The 17,137-nt window shown below is 35.4% G+C and overlaps 1 protein-coding gene across 2 annotated transcripts in view; it reads right to left on the bottom strand.

Annotated features, from left to right (window-relative positions):
• stard13a (StAR related lipid transfer domain containing 13a) overlaps positions 1 to 17,137 on the bottom strand; it is an 87,265-nt gene extending 70,128 nt beyond the window's left edge. Inside the window, exon 1 of one of the 2 annotated variants that reach the window (XM_083569031.1) lies at positions 16,556 to 17,137. In XM_083569031.1, coding sequence (XP_083425157.1) covers positions 16,556 to 17,122 — 567 coding nt within the window. In that variant the 5' untranslated portion in view covers positions 17,123 to 17,137. Of the gene's footprint in view, positions 1 to 6,744; positions 7,182 to 16,555 lie in introns of those variants that run through there. The other variant, XM_083569034.1, reaches the window with a different exon arrangement.

Here is a 17,137-nt window from a genome sequence, read left to right as displayed (position 1 = left end):
AATTACTCAGAGAGTGCCAGCAGACAGAGAGCTTCTACATAGTAATCAATAGCAACTCTTTTTTCAGCCAAGTGCTCTACTATAATAGCTTCGTCTTCTTGTGCCTTGTTCAGTTGTGCCCCATGTCAGCAGAAGAATAAACAGAAGCCAAAACCTTTTATATTACATAGAATAAATCACCACATGATAAAGGGGTTACTTAAAGTTGAATGAAATAATAAAACTAAACATTACACAGAAACATATTCTAATAGCAAGATTGTTTGGAACAGATGACAACTAGAGTCATAACATAATTCTCGTTGTCACATGTATGCTGCATATTGAAATTTACTTTGCCAGCCAGATGCACAAACCATCATAATACAATATATATGTATTATGAGTGTGAGAGTGTGATGGTTGGCTTGTAATGACAAAGACGAGAGTGGCACCACTCCCTCCAGCCAGAGAGGTTGGCTTGGACCGTCAGCCATGGATGGTCACGGCATTGCTCAGAATTGAACTCATGATTGTCTAGCAATAGGGCAAACACTTTTGTGCTGTACCACTTGGGAATTTTTGACCACATCTGAACTTAAGCCATGCCACATACAGGCTAGAAACAAAAATAGCTTAAAAAATAAATAGTGATCTTCACCAAACTCCAAGCCAGATGTTCTTACTATGATACATAGATCTTACTATGTTCTAATTACTTATAATGTATCTGGAATCCTGTGAACTGAAATCTCCTCTTTATTCTAAAATACAATGTTTGTCATTTTAGCATTTGTGGCCTGTAGCCTGGCAGCTAGAAACCAAATAGCCTAAAAAATGTGCATCACCAGGCTGAATGACTTTCATATTTCTCTCTAGTTAAATTAAGTGATTTCTGCAGTGTGTTTATGCAGCCCTGGGGCAAATAATAGACTCTTTTAAATATGTCATTCCAGGAGCACTTTAGGATGTGCTTATGTGCAGCCTGACTGTGTGTATATAGTATAGGCCAATTTACATCTGCTGTTTTGCTGTTTTTTGTGTGAGGCTGGACATAAATGTGAACCATGGATATAAAAAATTTTGATTATACAAGCATTTGGACAGCTGCCTGTTATAATTAATAGCTGAAAAGAAACTAGCTAAACATGTCATTTGGAGAATAAAGTTTCAATACACACACACACACACACACACACACACACACACACAAACACACACACACAAACACACACTAATACAATATCACTATATCACTATATTGCCAAAATAATTGACCTTTCCTGCTATATGTGGTTCTTTTCCAAACTGTTACCACAAAGCTGGAGGCACTCAACTGAGTAGGACGTCTTTAGATGCAGTATAACACAATGTTTTGCATTCACTTAAACTTAGAAACCCAAACCTGTTCCAGTATAGCAATCCAGTATAGCTGTCCCTGTCTTCAAAAAAATAGTTTACATGCTTTTGGAGAGGAAGATCTTGAGTGGCCTGCTATAGAGCTCTGATCTCATCCTTACTGAAAACCTTTGAAATGAATTGAAACACTGCTTGCACCCCGGGTCTCCTCATCTGCATCAGTACCTGCTATTCATAATACCCTTGTGGCTGATGAACACAAATATCCATAAGCACACTCCAAAATCTAGTGGAACAACTTCCCAGAAGAGTGGAGAGAATTATAATAGCAAAAACACACAAGGAATTTGGTTTCAGCTGTTAGTGACTCTCAAAGTACAGACATAAATAAAACTATACATTCAGCTTAGACTATACAGGACAAAACAGACAAGACAAAAACACACTATACAAGACAATAAAGACAATGTGAGACAATATAGACAGTATAAGTTTGTCTGTAAGTTCACTCATACTGTCTATATTGTCTCACATTGTCTTTATTGTCTTGTATAGTCTGTACTTTGAGAGTCACTAACAGCTGAAACCAAATTTCTTGTGTGTGTGAACACACTTGGCCAATAAACATGATTCTGGTTCTTATTCTAATTCAGATTCTGATTCTGAAATTGGGACAAAATGTGGAATGCAATACTAAAGGATTACATACCATACTTATGACCAGGTGACCCAATACTTTAGGCATTATAGTGTGTTTTATATATATATATATATATATATATATATATATATATATATATATATATATATATATATATATATATATATATATATATAAAATAGAGAATCTTTGGAGGGAGCTCAAACTCCGTGTTTCTCAGCGACAGGCCAGAAACCTGACTGATCTAGAGAAGATCTGTGTGGAGGAGTGGGCCAAAATCCCCCCTGCAGTGTGTGCAAACCTGGTAGAAAAACTACAGGAAACGTTTGACCTCTGTAATTGCAAACAAAGGCTACTGTACCAAATATTAACATTAACTTTCTCAGGTGTTCAAATACTTATTTGCAGCTGTACCATACAAATAAATAGTTTAAAAATCATATATTGTGATTTCTGGATTTTTTTTTTTAGATTATGTCTCTTACAGTGGACATGCACCTACGATGACAATTTCAGACCCCTCCATGATTTCTAAGTGGGAGAACTTGCAAAATAGCAGGGTGTTCAAATACTTATTTTCCTCAATGTGTATATATATATATATATATATATATATATATATATATATATATATATATATATATATATATATATATATATATATATATAAGTTATACACAACACACTACAGACCACAGTTAGCATGTTAAATGTGAAAGTATGTTAAAGTTAACTAAAAAAAAATGGCTTGCTTTGAAGTATCGCTTGCTCATAGCAGCTGTCAAGTAAAGTGGTGGATAGGTGATGATTAGGGCATCTTGCAGTCACTGAGTTGACCATGAACTCCTCTTTAATCCAACAGCTGAAGTTTAGCTAAAATTGGGTCATGCAACACCATAATGACCCCAAGCACAGCAGCAATTTTAAAAAAAAGAATTGCTGAAAATTAACAGAATCAATGTGTTGCAATAGACCTTAAAAGGGCTGTGCATAAAAATGTCTGCAAACCTCAATAAACTGAAGCTAAGTCAAGCTAACACTAGCACTATAAATCTTTTCGTGTTTTATGTCGATATCAAGGGTGTGAATGAATAAAGGATGGAAAGAATGGAGCAATTTGTTTAAGAATGCTGAAATAAGTAGAACAGTTAAGTAGAACATATCTTTAGAAAATTAAATGTAAAACACACACACACACACACACACACACACACACACACACACACACACACACACACACACACAAATGAGGTCTAACATATGTAAACTATTTAATTACATTTTCTCTTTAATTTGTGCCAATTTAATTAATTACTAAATGTAATCAATATAATAAAATTGGATTGCATTAATTTGATTTATTCTATACATTTTTAGTAAAATATTATAAAATATAATTTTATATATTATTTGACGAAGCAGGCATTTTATTTTAAATTTCTGCTTTTATAAGAATAATTGCATTATTTCTCCCTAACTGTATAAAAAATGAACTGAACCGTGACTTAAAAACCATGGTACATACCAAACTGTGAATTTTCTGTACCGTTACATCCCTAATAGACATACAACAACCAGGCTTAACATTATGGCCACTGATCAGGCATTACATTATGACCGATTGCCTATTATTGTATTGGTCCCCCTTTTGCTACCAAAACAGTTCTGACCCATCGCGCATAAACAGCATTAACTTCTTCAGCACATTTGACTTACAGTAGTTTGTTTGTTGGATTGGACCACACCACACAGGCCAGTCTTCGCTCTCAACGTGCATCAATTAGCCTTGGTTACACATTACCCTGTCACTGGTTCACCACTGTTCCTTCCTTGGACCACTATTGCTAGATACTAACCACTGCAGACTGGAAACACCCCACAAGAGCTACAGTTTTGGAGATGTCCTGACACAGTCATCTAGCCATCTCAAATCCTTAAGTTTGCCTATTTTTCCTGCTTCTAACACATCAACTTTAAGGACAAAATGCTCATTTGCTGCCAATATACCCCCCACTAACAGGTGCAATAATGAAGAGATAATCAGTGTTATTCACTTCACCTGTCAGTGATGCTATGCCTGATTGGTGTACATAGGCATGTGTATATGGATGTCTTTGAAAGTAAATACATTCTAACAATTTTTTACTGGTTTTGATGCAATGTCTTACAGATACTATACTGTATAATATAAAAAACACACTTGAAAAAACAAAGTTTTAAAGTCATGTTTAGAACAATAATAATTCAATAAGATAATGTGATTGGATTTTATTTGAAGTTACAATTTTGGTAATCCCTTGTCATTTTCCTGAGGTTTGTTGAAGGCAAACATAGATTAACCATCCCTCATTATCATCCTTATGACCCACTAAGACACTCAAAATCCCCAAGTTCCAAACAATGCCTCATACTGCAGACTTTCCAGAAATTTCAAATTTGCAGCTGATCCCTCTGAAAACAGAGGAAATGACTCAACTGCACTTTAATGAGAGTAGCCTAGACACTTGACCTTGAGGTTTTCTTTTACTTTAATCCATTTCTTAGAAACTGAAACACTAAGATGCCAGCATTTTCTCAAGATTCATTTTAGCTCTGTTACTTTCACCTAAAACCAATAAAGATTATTATCCATAATGTATTTTTTTCTTGGATTATAAATAGAAGCCAAATCGAATTTGTATGTTGCAGTTAAAATGTTTCCCTTAGAAGAGGGAGCTAGAGTATACGGCAGGTTGACTGAAATCAAACACATTTTCTACTGCATATATCTTTGTAATTCCTGGGCAATGTTATACACTCATTAAGCACTTAATTTGGAACACTATACTAATACTGGGAAGGAACTCTTCCTTTGCACCCAAAAGAGAATCAGTGCTTTGTTTCATGGATTCTGCAAAATGAAACATTTTAGCATTTATTGTCCATGAATGTAATTTCCAACATATACCTGGTGCCTGGGAAGAATACTAAAGAAAAATGAACTCATTGTTATGTCTATGAAACCAGTTTCCAACATTATCATGCTGGAAAAGATGGCTAGAATGTGGTCAATAAAAAATTCTATTAGGTCATCAACAATACTATGGATGGGATTAAGAAATTGAAAGTGTGTCAAGATAACAATTCCCACACCATTTTACCACTTCTTCCTTCCTGAACTGTTAATGAAACTGGACTTTTTTTGTTTTGTCTTGTGGAGTGTCTATGCCATTGCAGCCTCAGCTTTTTGTTCTTGGCAGACAGAAAAGGAAACAGCAGTTATAGAAATATAGATCATATAATGGATTATAAACTGTATATTAGATATACAAATATTACATTTCACATTACATTGTGAACATGTACACAACAATGACCGTTTACCTATGTATTAAAGCAAATATATTTAGGAGAATATATTTGTCAAGAAATTGAATCAGGGCTTATTTAATTATTTTATCCCAGATTGTAAATTCATGCAACCTCTCAGAGACCAGACTGATACAAACAGTTTAATGTATATGGTTTAATTATTTTTTAGTTTGAAATGATAGCAAGGTCTTTCTTTGGTATTCATGAAAAACAGCATGAAGCATGACTATTAATTAATTGACTATTACTTACTACTTAAGTGTCTGTGTGTATTCCAAGATATTCTCTATCTATTTGTTGAGAAATATCAGATTTGAACCCTTCCGTATAAAGACATAATTTATTAATTAATTAACTAAAGAGAAACAAAGCATTAAATATATATACATATATATATATATATATATATATATATATATATATATATATAAATACACACACACACACACACACACACACACACACACACACACACACACATATATATATATATATATATATATATATATATATATATATATATATATATATATATATATATATATATATATATATATAAAAATTATTTTGATTTGATTTGATATATATACACACACACACACACACACACACACACACACACACACACACACACATATATATATATATATATATATATATATATATATATATATATATATATATATATATATATATACATTTATTTTGATTTGATTTGATATATATATACACACACACACACACATGTACAAATAATTTAAAAAAAACCTGTGCACTGATGCAACTGCGTACCAGCTGACAAATCAAACAAGGGTAATGACATGGGAAAGAGTGATTCATGGACACTGGGATATATGTAAACATGGGAGCGATTGTGTCTCTCCATCAAAGCAAGTTTTCAAGGTCTTCTGGATAGTTTCACACTGTCCTTATCACAGAATACAGAAAAGTAGTAGAATAGCTGATGTACTGAGAAATGTTATTCCTCAGGAGAAACGAATAAAAAATAAACTAATCAGACAAGCACAATAAACATGACATATACTAATGGTTAAACCAAAGCAAGGTTATTTTATTGTGTATACAGACTCATTTAAACTATAGCACAAAAACGTCTGAACTTTAACTATTAACTTGTTGATATCCACTCACCCTTTTCAAAATAAATATCAAAAACATATGAGGGAGTTAAGTAGCGTCTACAAGCCTTAATGATTTCAGCTAAAATTTTAAAGTCAAAAGAACACAGAAGTAATTTCAAACATGACAAATGGGATTTGCATTGTGTTTATATTTTTTTAATGACACTACAGCTGTACATTGAAATATATTATAAATTACTTTGCAAGAAGGTACCCTTTAAATAAATAAGCACATCAGTGATTTCAGCTTACCTTACAGTGACCCAGATAATACATGTCCTCTTTACTCAAGACAAAGGGATATTCCACTCTGTTTGGAACTGCAGATGATCTATGGATTGAAGCTACAATACCAATTACAACTGGCCTTGAGGTTTTAGCAGCCTTCCAGGAACAAATATGTCAATAGGTTTGAATAGAAATCTCCCCAAGCTGGGTAATTCCCGCTGTCACACTGAACAAAGATTCTGCTGTTGGTCAGTGGCTTTGGAAAAGGACTTCAGTAAAAGCAACAAAAATGGGCACAGTCTTTTCTGAATCATTCTTCATTTAGACATGATAAGAGAAGAAAAAAATCTAACTAAAATCTTTCTTATTTCTGTGACTCCCTGACAAACCACAATTGTAAATGATTCCCTCCCTTTGGATATTTTTCTATAGTCATTGTGTTGTGCGGTTGTGTTGACCCTGATGTGTACTGCAGTGTACCCAGACACAAATGCCACCAAGCACTGCAGAGGCAGGAGGAAACATCTTCATCAATGACCGCTTTTGTTCTCTGTTCCAATAAAGCACATATAGAGAATGATGTAAGCTTGCTATTACTGTAGCATGGAAGGTTTTAGGGGTGGCAGAGGCGTTACAAACATGCTTTATAAAGTAAGTTCCTCTTAAGTGTTTGTCACCCAGCCTGAGCACCCCTAACCCTCTTTACAATGCCTGCCTGTATCCTGAGTTCTCTCTTAGCTCTGGAGGAATGTCTGGCTGGGAACAGGTCCAGCCTGAGTGCCCTTACACTGACACTCATACTTTCAGAGCACCAAGAAAAGTTCTTGTTAGTTGATGAAGCCTTAGTACATGCTAGAGGCATCTGAGGCATTTTTTTATTTCAGTACTTAAAGTTGTGAGTAGTAAGTGTTTTTTCTCAATATCCCATTTTATTTTAATTGTTTCTATTCCTTATTTTCAGTGATATAATGATTTTGATGGTCAGCATAAAAATTATAAAATGTTTTAAATAAAAGCATATAATTTATTTGCATAATAAATATGGAAATAATGTCCTCATGTCATTAAAAGAAAGCCAGTTCTTTTTTTGTTTTTGATAATACAGCAAAATGCTGTCTATGTCAGCAGTAAAACCTTTTAACAAATTAGTTTCTTGTAAGAGATGGGTTAAAAAGAATTATGAACCACTGTAAAAGCAGTATTATTTATTTATTATTATATATATTTTATATTTAGTTGTTTAACCCCTAATTTAGTTGGATTGAACAATATTAATGCCGTTTGATTTCTCAGTCCTCTACCTTAAGTAAACAGATTCTCTAAAATGTACTTTGATTAGATGTAGATTGTTCAAAGCAATGATAATGCAAATTATCCCAGACCACTTCCCACCAGAGGACAGACAGCCCTACATCTAATGCTAACTACAGTAGTAAAGATGCTTGTGGTTTAATATTTTTTTTGGAGCATCAGAAAACTCTCATTTAGAATTCAACTGTTTAGTCACAGTAGCTATACAAATAAATAGCAAAGCTTTCAGCTGGATGCCAGATGAAACAAACTGCCAAGTAAAATGAACTAAAACCATTGTTTTCATCATACAAAATAAAAAGAGGTATTTTTTAAATACAATTACTTTTAATTAATGAATAACCAAGATCATTTTAATTGGAAAAGAGTAAAGCAGCTCCTGTTCCATTTGCTGACTGGCTGATAAAAATGCTGAACTGGTGTCAGGACTCTATTTACATATTTGTTCCTGTAGACATCTCATGTTTATGTCTTCCTCTCATTCCAATTTATCTCAGTGCTATCTAAGAAAAGAACATGTAGGTAATAACTTTTAGATTTTTTCCCCCCTTATGGTTAGGCACCTACCAACACTTCAAAATCGCAATTATAATTTTGATGGCATAAATGGTTTGTTGTGTCAAAGCACATTCTAAACCAATGCATGTGACTTAAGCAAGACATGATATGCCCAGAATAAATGAGCTGATATCAATGCATGCTGGACATTTTTGTGAAGCTCATTTGACATCAAATTCAAGTAGACTGGGATTAAAACTTAGTTAAGATACTTAGGAAGAGAAATATTTTGTTTTATATTTGTCCAAGGGATATTTAAATTAATCCAGAGATTTATCATGATTTTATGAATGATAAAAGCACTTCACTGTTTTGTGGGAGTGTGTATTCTGCATGTATCAGTACTTAACTGGGTGGGTCTGTCTGTGTGTCAGTGTGTGAGTTTGACTTTGTGCTTTTCATAGCTGAAGAAATTCCATGCATCCTTTGCTTTCTCCCAGCTTCCAGTAGGTAAAAATAGCTCTTCACCTCCCAAACAAACACTTGCACTGTGTTTAGTGCCTGCAAATCTGGAGTCGTAAACGCAAAAGCCCAGTTGTCAGGCGATAAATGGGGGCTCTTTGCTCATAATTGTTGCCATTACTTAGGCTGGTGATTTGGGGAATTTTTTTATTTTAACTAGAAGCTGCTCAAAGACAACACTGTGTGGGTAAGACCTTCATTCAGGGTCCAAGAGGACCCCAGCCTGGCAAAAAATGTCTTCTGTTTCTCCACTAGAAGGTCTGAATTGCTGAGCATGCACATGTCCACTGTTACAAATGACTCTATAGAACCTGTGGACAAAATATCTCGCATTCTTCCTACATCTCTTTTTCCACAGTAATGACATTTTGGAAGTGCCACTACTGCAGGAAGCGAAAGCAGTTAGATAGGACTAAAACAGAGATTCTCAAAAAATGAAGGGAAGAATGATCAAGAACAATGATCTTTCTAAGTCTGAAGAAACGTTGTAAAGTCTATATCCTGACTCATGGAACTCCTCTGGAATCTGGTCAGTCGAAGCTCAAGTTACTGAACAAGCAAAGGACTGATGCTCCACCTAAAATGCAGTGGGCCAGTTTTAAATTTAGCCTCAGCCCATGGTCAGAAAAAAAAAGGAACAAATCTTGAGGTTTTTCCACCAAAACAAATCATAATGTTCTAGTACCAGTATTTTTAAGCACACATGATGAGGCTACTTGGCACCAAGTTTCTTTAGGGTTCAACATTTTGCATATTTGAGATAAATTATATTCATTATTTGCAATTCAGATATGGAAGCTGAATGGTTGTAATTTGGACAGAAAATGTATAATGTAAAGGACGGTTGTGTGAATGAGTATACCGATAATGCACGTGTTTTGTTAAATGATGCTTTAGAAAAAATAAGATATTATAACTATGCTAACTGCATACTGATATGATATATGAAAAATACACATCTTTTATTATATGAATTCTATGAATTTAATATTACCATGAAGGACGCTAATGAACAATTCAAAAACAGTATCATTTTATATCATTTTTTTTAATCAAATTTTTTGGAGTCATTGTGACATTGGATATCAAATATTTGATTCTGTTTTCTTGGTTTTTAAAATCCTAAGTCTTTATATAATTTATAATGCCCCCTTTGGGCTTATTCTAATAAACACACCAATTAACATAGCTGTATTGCTAGATCTATTCTCAATCATTGGTCAGATCTTGAGAGTTTATTTTACCACAACTTAATTTGACCCAAAGTACTACTCTTCTACAAAACTAAACCACACTTTGGTTTAAACAACAATTCTAATGATTTATAGTAAGTAATTTATCAATCTGTACCCACATTCAGACAATATCCATTTTCAAGAAAACATGAGCCAAGTATATGGCTTCTGGCAAGGTTGAAATGTAAAAAAAACAAAAAAACTTTCCAATATGTATTATCCCATTTGATTGGACAATATACCACAAAATGCAGCCCCAAACCCGGACAGACCCATCCACTATGTTTTACTAAAGGCTGCAACCACTCATACTTTCATCTCTCTTCCAATAAACTTCTTACATATTGTCAACAGTTAGATCCAAAAATTCCAAAGATAGATTCCTCCCTCCTAAATACTCTTGATTGTATTTATCCACTGATTCATTAGCATATCTTAGCCTTTCCATCTCATTTCCCTTTTGGGAAAGTGGTTTCTTGGCTGCTACCCTTCCACCTTTTTTTTGGTCTTTCAAAAAGAAAAACTTTTTTTTGCCCTTGACCTTTCCTGATTCTTCACATTTCATTATAAAAGCATAAGTATAATTTTATGTTTGTAAAATTCTGTAATCTTTAGCATTTTAAATAGAAGGATGTCTTATTATCAGGCTTCAACTGAATTAAAGTCATACCACACGTCTCTACTCAAGAATGTCTTACCCAAACCTAGTGTAATAGACCTTTTTCACGGTAGTCATTTTTACAAGCGATGACATTAATTAGCCTCCAATCCCATTTTAGTTTACAAGACTCAGGTTCCTGCAAGTGTAAGGGAAGGTATTTAGTGTGACCTTCCCTTACATATAAAGACTTATTAAAATTGTGGTTTAAACCAAAGCGTGGTTTAGTTTTGTAGAAGAGTAGTACTTTGGAGCAAATTAAGTGGTAAAATAAACTCTCAAGATCTGACCAATGATTTAAAATAGATCTAGCAATACAGCTATGTTGATTGGTGTGTTTATTAGAATAAGTCCAAAGGGGGCATTATAAATTATATAAAGACTTATGATTTTAAAAACCAAGAAAACAAAATATTTCATATCCAATGTCACAATGACTCCAAAAACTTGCATTTGATTAACAAAACATGATATAAAATGATACTGCCGAGAAAGCACCTGCCAAAGGGGGCGTGGCAGGTGAATTCCTGACAGTTAACAAACATGTATGTACATTTTTATAGCATGCCTTCATCAAACAAAAACAACAAAGCTGTTGTGTAAAAAAGCCCTCCAAAAACACATGCATGCACATTCTCATTTATTAACGCACACCATGTACATAAAGTAAATTAATATATTGCCGCCATATTGATTTTTGTTTATCTTGATCATCGGTTATCTCGATGCTTTTTGGTGTCTCCCTAGGACATCGACATAACCGGGTTCCATATAATAACCGGGTTATATATATATATATATATATATATATATATATATATATATATATATATATATATATATATATATATATATATATATATATATATATATATATATATATATATATATTGTCAGGGATTCACCCTGCCACGCCCCCCTCTGTAGCTGTCAGGGATTCACCCTGCCACGCCCCCGTCTGTAGCTGTCAGGGATTCACCCTGCCACGCCCCCCTCGATAGCAGTCACGCTGCTTCCCAAGATTACCGACAGCTGTGGCTCATGAAAGATCAGACTACATAAACTCACGTTCTTGAGTCACAGGCTGTCGGTCGTTATATTGTCAAGCTGGACAATCGCGTGGCTGCTCGACCGGCGGCTGTATATGCGAATTCCACTTCCGACTTGGATTACTCATTGCCGAAGGCTTTATGGATTATGCTTGGGACATTCGAACTCATAGCGGACAACGCGTATCGAGCGGATGTCTTTGTTTGTTGTTTTCAACGGCTTATGAGTGTTTTTGTGTTGTACGGTTGTTGAAATAAAAGGACAATGATCGGACTATATCGGCTTCCGCGTCTGCAGCCTGACATATATATATATATATATATATATATATATATATATATATATATATATATATATATATATATATATATATATATATATATATATATATCCCGGTCAGGGAACCATCCCCAGCCACTCTTAGTGCCGGTCCCAAGCCCGGATAAATTGGGGAGGGTTGCGTTAGGAAGGGCATCCAGCGTAAAACATGTGCCAAATCAAACGTGCGGAGGATCCGCTGTGGCGACCCCTAACGGGAGAAGCCGAAAAGAAAGTTCTATATATATATATATATATATATATATATTAATATTAAAGTTTTAAATTATCTTTGGAAACTGTCCAGTCCAGACCTTTCAAAATGTGGAAACATTTGGTGCATCATGAAACTATATTATGAGCATGCAACTATAACTGTAACTATATTAGATACAGTGAGGAAAATAAGTATTTGAACACCCTGCTATTTTGCAAGTTCTCCCACTTAGAAATCATGGAGGGGTCTGAAATTGTCATCGTAGGTGCATGTCCACTGTGAGAGACATAATCTAAAAAAAAAAAAAACAGAAATCACATATGATTTTTTAACTATTTATTTGTATGATACAGCTGCAAATAAGTATTTGAACACCTGAAAAAGTCAATGTTAATATTTGGTACAGTAGTCTTTGTTTGCAGTTACAGAGGTCAAACGTTTCCTGTAGTTTTTCACCAGGTTTGCACACACTGCAGGGGGGATTTTGGCCCACTCCTCCACACAGATCTTCTCTAGATCAGTCAGGTTTCTGGACTGTCGCTGAGAAACACGGAGTTTGAGCTCCCTCCAAAGATTCTCTATTGGGTTTAGGTCTGGAGACTGGCTAGGCCATGCCAGAACCTTGATATGCTTCTTACAGAGCCACTCTTTGGTTATCCTGGCTGTGTGCTTCGGGTCATTGTCATGTTGGAAGACCCAACCTTGACCCATCTTCAATGCTCTAACTGCGGGAAGGAGGTTATTCCCCAAAATCTCGCAATACATGGCCCCGGTCATCCTCTCCTTAATACAGTGCAGTCGCCCTGTCCCATGTGCAGAAAAACACCCCCAAAGCATGATGCTACCACCCCCATGCTTCACAGTAGGGATGGTGTTCTTGGGATGGTACTCATCATTCTTCTTCCTCCAAACACGTTTAGTGGAATTATGATCCAAAAGTTCTATTTTGGTCTCATCTGACCACATGACTTTCTCCCATGACTCCTCTGGATCATCCAAATGGTCATTGGCAAACTTTAGACATGCCTGGACATGTGCTGGTTTAAGCAGGGGAACCTTCCGTGCAATGCATGATTTCAAATCATGACGTCTTAGTGTATTACCAACAGTAACCTTGGAAACGGTTGTCCCAGCTCTTTTCAGGTCATTGACCAGCTCCTCCCGTGTAGTTCTGGGCTGATTTCTCACCTTCCTTAGGATCATTGAGACCCCACGAGGTGAGATCTTGCATGGAGCCCCAGTCCGAGGGAGATTGACAGTCATGTTTAGCTTCTTCCATTTTCTAATGATTGCTCCAACAGTGGACCTTTTTTCACCAAGCTGCTTGGCAATTTCCCCGTAGCCCTTTCCAGCCTTGTGGAGGTGTACAATTTTGTCTCTAGTGTCTTTGGACAGCTCTTTGGTCTTGGCCATGTTAGTAGTTGGATTCTTACTGATTGTATGGGGTGGACAGGTGTCTTTATGCAGCTAACGACCTCAAACAGGTGCATCTAATTTAGGATAATAAATGTAGTGGAGGTGGACATTTTAAAGGCAGACTAACAGGTCTTTGAGGGTCAGAATTCTAGCTGATAGACAGGTGTTCAAATACTTATTTGACGCTTTATCATACAAATAAATAGTTTAAAAATCATATATTGTGATTTCTAGATTTTTTTTTTAGATTATGTCTCTCCCAGTGGACATGCACCTACCATGACAATTTCAGACCCCTCTATGATTTCTAAGTGGGAGAACTTGCAAAATAGCAGGGTGTTTAAATACTTATTTTCCTCACTGTATGTATATATATATATCTAATCTAAATCCAAAAAAAGCTGGGATGCTGTGTAAAATATTAATAAAAAACAGAATTCACCACGTTTACAATTGTTGAAAGGTCTGTAGGCATGTCACTTTAGTACCCAGACTCTTCTACTATGAATCCATGATTCTTCTTGTTGTAATAGATGCAATATCCATTGTCTTGTAAAAAATATACAAGGTTTTTCATGAAATAGACATCATCAGGATATATGCATATGCAAAACCTGTACATGTAAACATTCCTTTTAAGCATTGGTGGCGAGTTTCCTGATGTGAAAGCCATCAACTCCATAGGCATTAATGCACCTCCACACCATCAGACATCTTGAGGCTTTTGAAGTGAGCACTGATAACCATCTTCTCTTTTGTTTGGAGTGTGTGGCTAAAGAGACTCTAGATAGTGTCTCTAAAGAAAATGTCAAATTATGAATTGTCTTTCGACAGAACAGTTTCCACTTTAATCTGATTTTCGTCTTTGTTCCTCGTTATCAGAGATTTTGCCAGTTTTTGTTGCTATTTAGTGCTGCAGATAATGAGATATTCAAAGCCTTGAAATTATATTTAGTGATATATTTATATATTTATATAAAGACATTTAGTGCTGCACTTTCTTCACAGATTGGTGTGACATGTTCAAATAAAATAAATTAAAAATTACCTTATTTATTCCATAAAATTGTACCCGTACATTTGCTTAGTGTTCTAGGTTCTATTGTAAATAGAAATTATTGGTTTATGAAATTTGCAAATAGTTGCATTTAAATATAACAGAGCATCCCAATATTTTATTAAATTAGGTAAAACAAATTTTATAAACAGTTTATATCAACCTCTGTAATCAAATAATGCAATGTATTAACAATAATGCAATGTATTAAACTCGCTGCACGTTTATAGCGCCCTCAGGTGGTACAGTAAGATGATGGTCTGGCTATAGAGCAGTTTCTTCTTCTTCTTTCGGCTGATCCCATTAGGGGTCGCCACAGCGGATCATTCGTCTCCATGACCCCCTGTCCTCTACATCTGCCTCTTTCAAACCAACTGACTGCATGTCTTCCATCACCACATCTATAAACTTCCTCCTTGGTCTTCCAAGGAGGAGGTTTACCACCCCAATGATATAGACCAGAACCTTATTGCTTATTGTTATGGAGGGGTGAAAGTGCTCAAAGACAAGTCCTGAATTGGAGCACATAGAATAGAATTCGTTCAAATAACAAAATAGCCTATTTCATTTGAACTTTTAAACAAATATAGAACATTAAAACCTCCTTCTTCTTTTTCTTCTACTTCTTCTTTTTCCGGCTGCTCCCATCGGGGGTCGCCAGAGCATATCATCTGTCTCTATACTACCCTGTCCTCTATCAACCTCTGTACTTAATAATGCAATGTATTAACTATAATGTTATTTTTTAAACTTGATGCACGCTTAATATATTTAAGTCTTTGCGATGGCACAGGTTGATGCCATGTCATGACCAATTTCTGTCCTAACTGTACACATAACAGTCGGGATCAGGCACAGAAATGTGTATAGCGCCCTCTTGTGGTACAGTAAAATTATGGTCTGGCTATAGAGAAGTTTCTTCTTCTTCTTTCGGTTTCTCCCATTAGGGGTCGCCACAGCGGATCATGCGTCTCCTGATATACCCCATGTCCCTCCTCTGCACATGTCTAAACCATGTCAATCAGGCCTCTCTCACTTTGTCCCCAAAACGTCCTACATGCGTGCTGTCCTTCTAATAAACTCGAATCTAATCCTGTCCATCCTCGTCACTCCCAACGAAAAATATAGAACATTTAATCCATTTAATCAAAAAAAAGCTCAAGATCGAAATGATAAAAGTCTCAAAATTAAACAAGTTTACCTACATGGAGTTTTAATAACCAGGTACAGTTGGGCTACAAAATATAATGCTTATTTTAGTACAGTAATCCCCTGCTTTATTTGGGTTCGAATCTCGTGACCCCGGTTTATCGCGGAACTGCATTTGCCACATAACTTATCATTTAGTAACTTGCTTAATATCTAGATCATGTACAAAATTTTAGACTACTTTAGTTAGTATGTCTAAATAGTTTTGTTCAAATTTTTGCTTGTATTTTGTTAAATTAATGCTGGAGTTGAGCTGTACTGGATGTAAGTTTTTATATCACAGGAAAGAAATTGTTACCAAAAATAATTTTAATTAAATGTATTTGAAGTGTAAATATTCTCACCTGTTCTTCAATGAATGTGATACCTTCCATAACCTCTGTACTTCTTGTCTCTTGTTTTGTTTCTGTACCAGTGGATAAAGGCTCTTGTTCCTTTCTTGATCTTCTTTTCTTAAAATTAGCTTTGTGCATACTTTTGCGTTTCTGGCTGATGATAAACTGTCTTTGCAGCTCAGGGAAAATGGCACAAACATCACCATCACTGTTATTATCATCAACAACCTGTCCTGTGGACGAACCTTCATCTGAACTCTTGTAATTTAAGCGTATGTGTTCAGGTTTGATACGCTCATCATACTGTTCTGATTCATTTCTGGCTGAGAAAACTATTGAGCTGGGCTTATGTTTTATAATGCGGGGCAGTGGGCGTAAAACCTCCACCAGGACAAAGTGTCTTGGGGGACACAGCTTGTGTAAGTGCCAGAAAGATTTAGAGTCAATAATCTGGAAGTTACTTCGGGTGGAATGGGGCAAAATGTCTTCTTGCAGGAGGCTAGAGGCTAAACCCAGGACAGTCTGGGAATTCTGAGGAACTGGAAAAGTCACTACGGAGTCACCAAATCCATACATCCTGCTTAGTTCAAA

This window comes from Silurus aristotelis (genome assembly GCF_946808225.1).
Source record: "Silurus aristotelis genome assembly, chromosome: 18".
NCBI lineage: Eukaryota > Metazoa > Chordata > Actinopteri > Siluriformes > Siluridae > Silurus > Silurus aristotelis.
The sequence above is the reverse complement of the archived record's forward strand: the minus strand, read 5'-3'. Positions and strand labels throughout refer to the sequence as shown.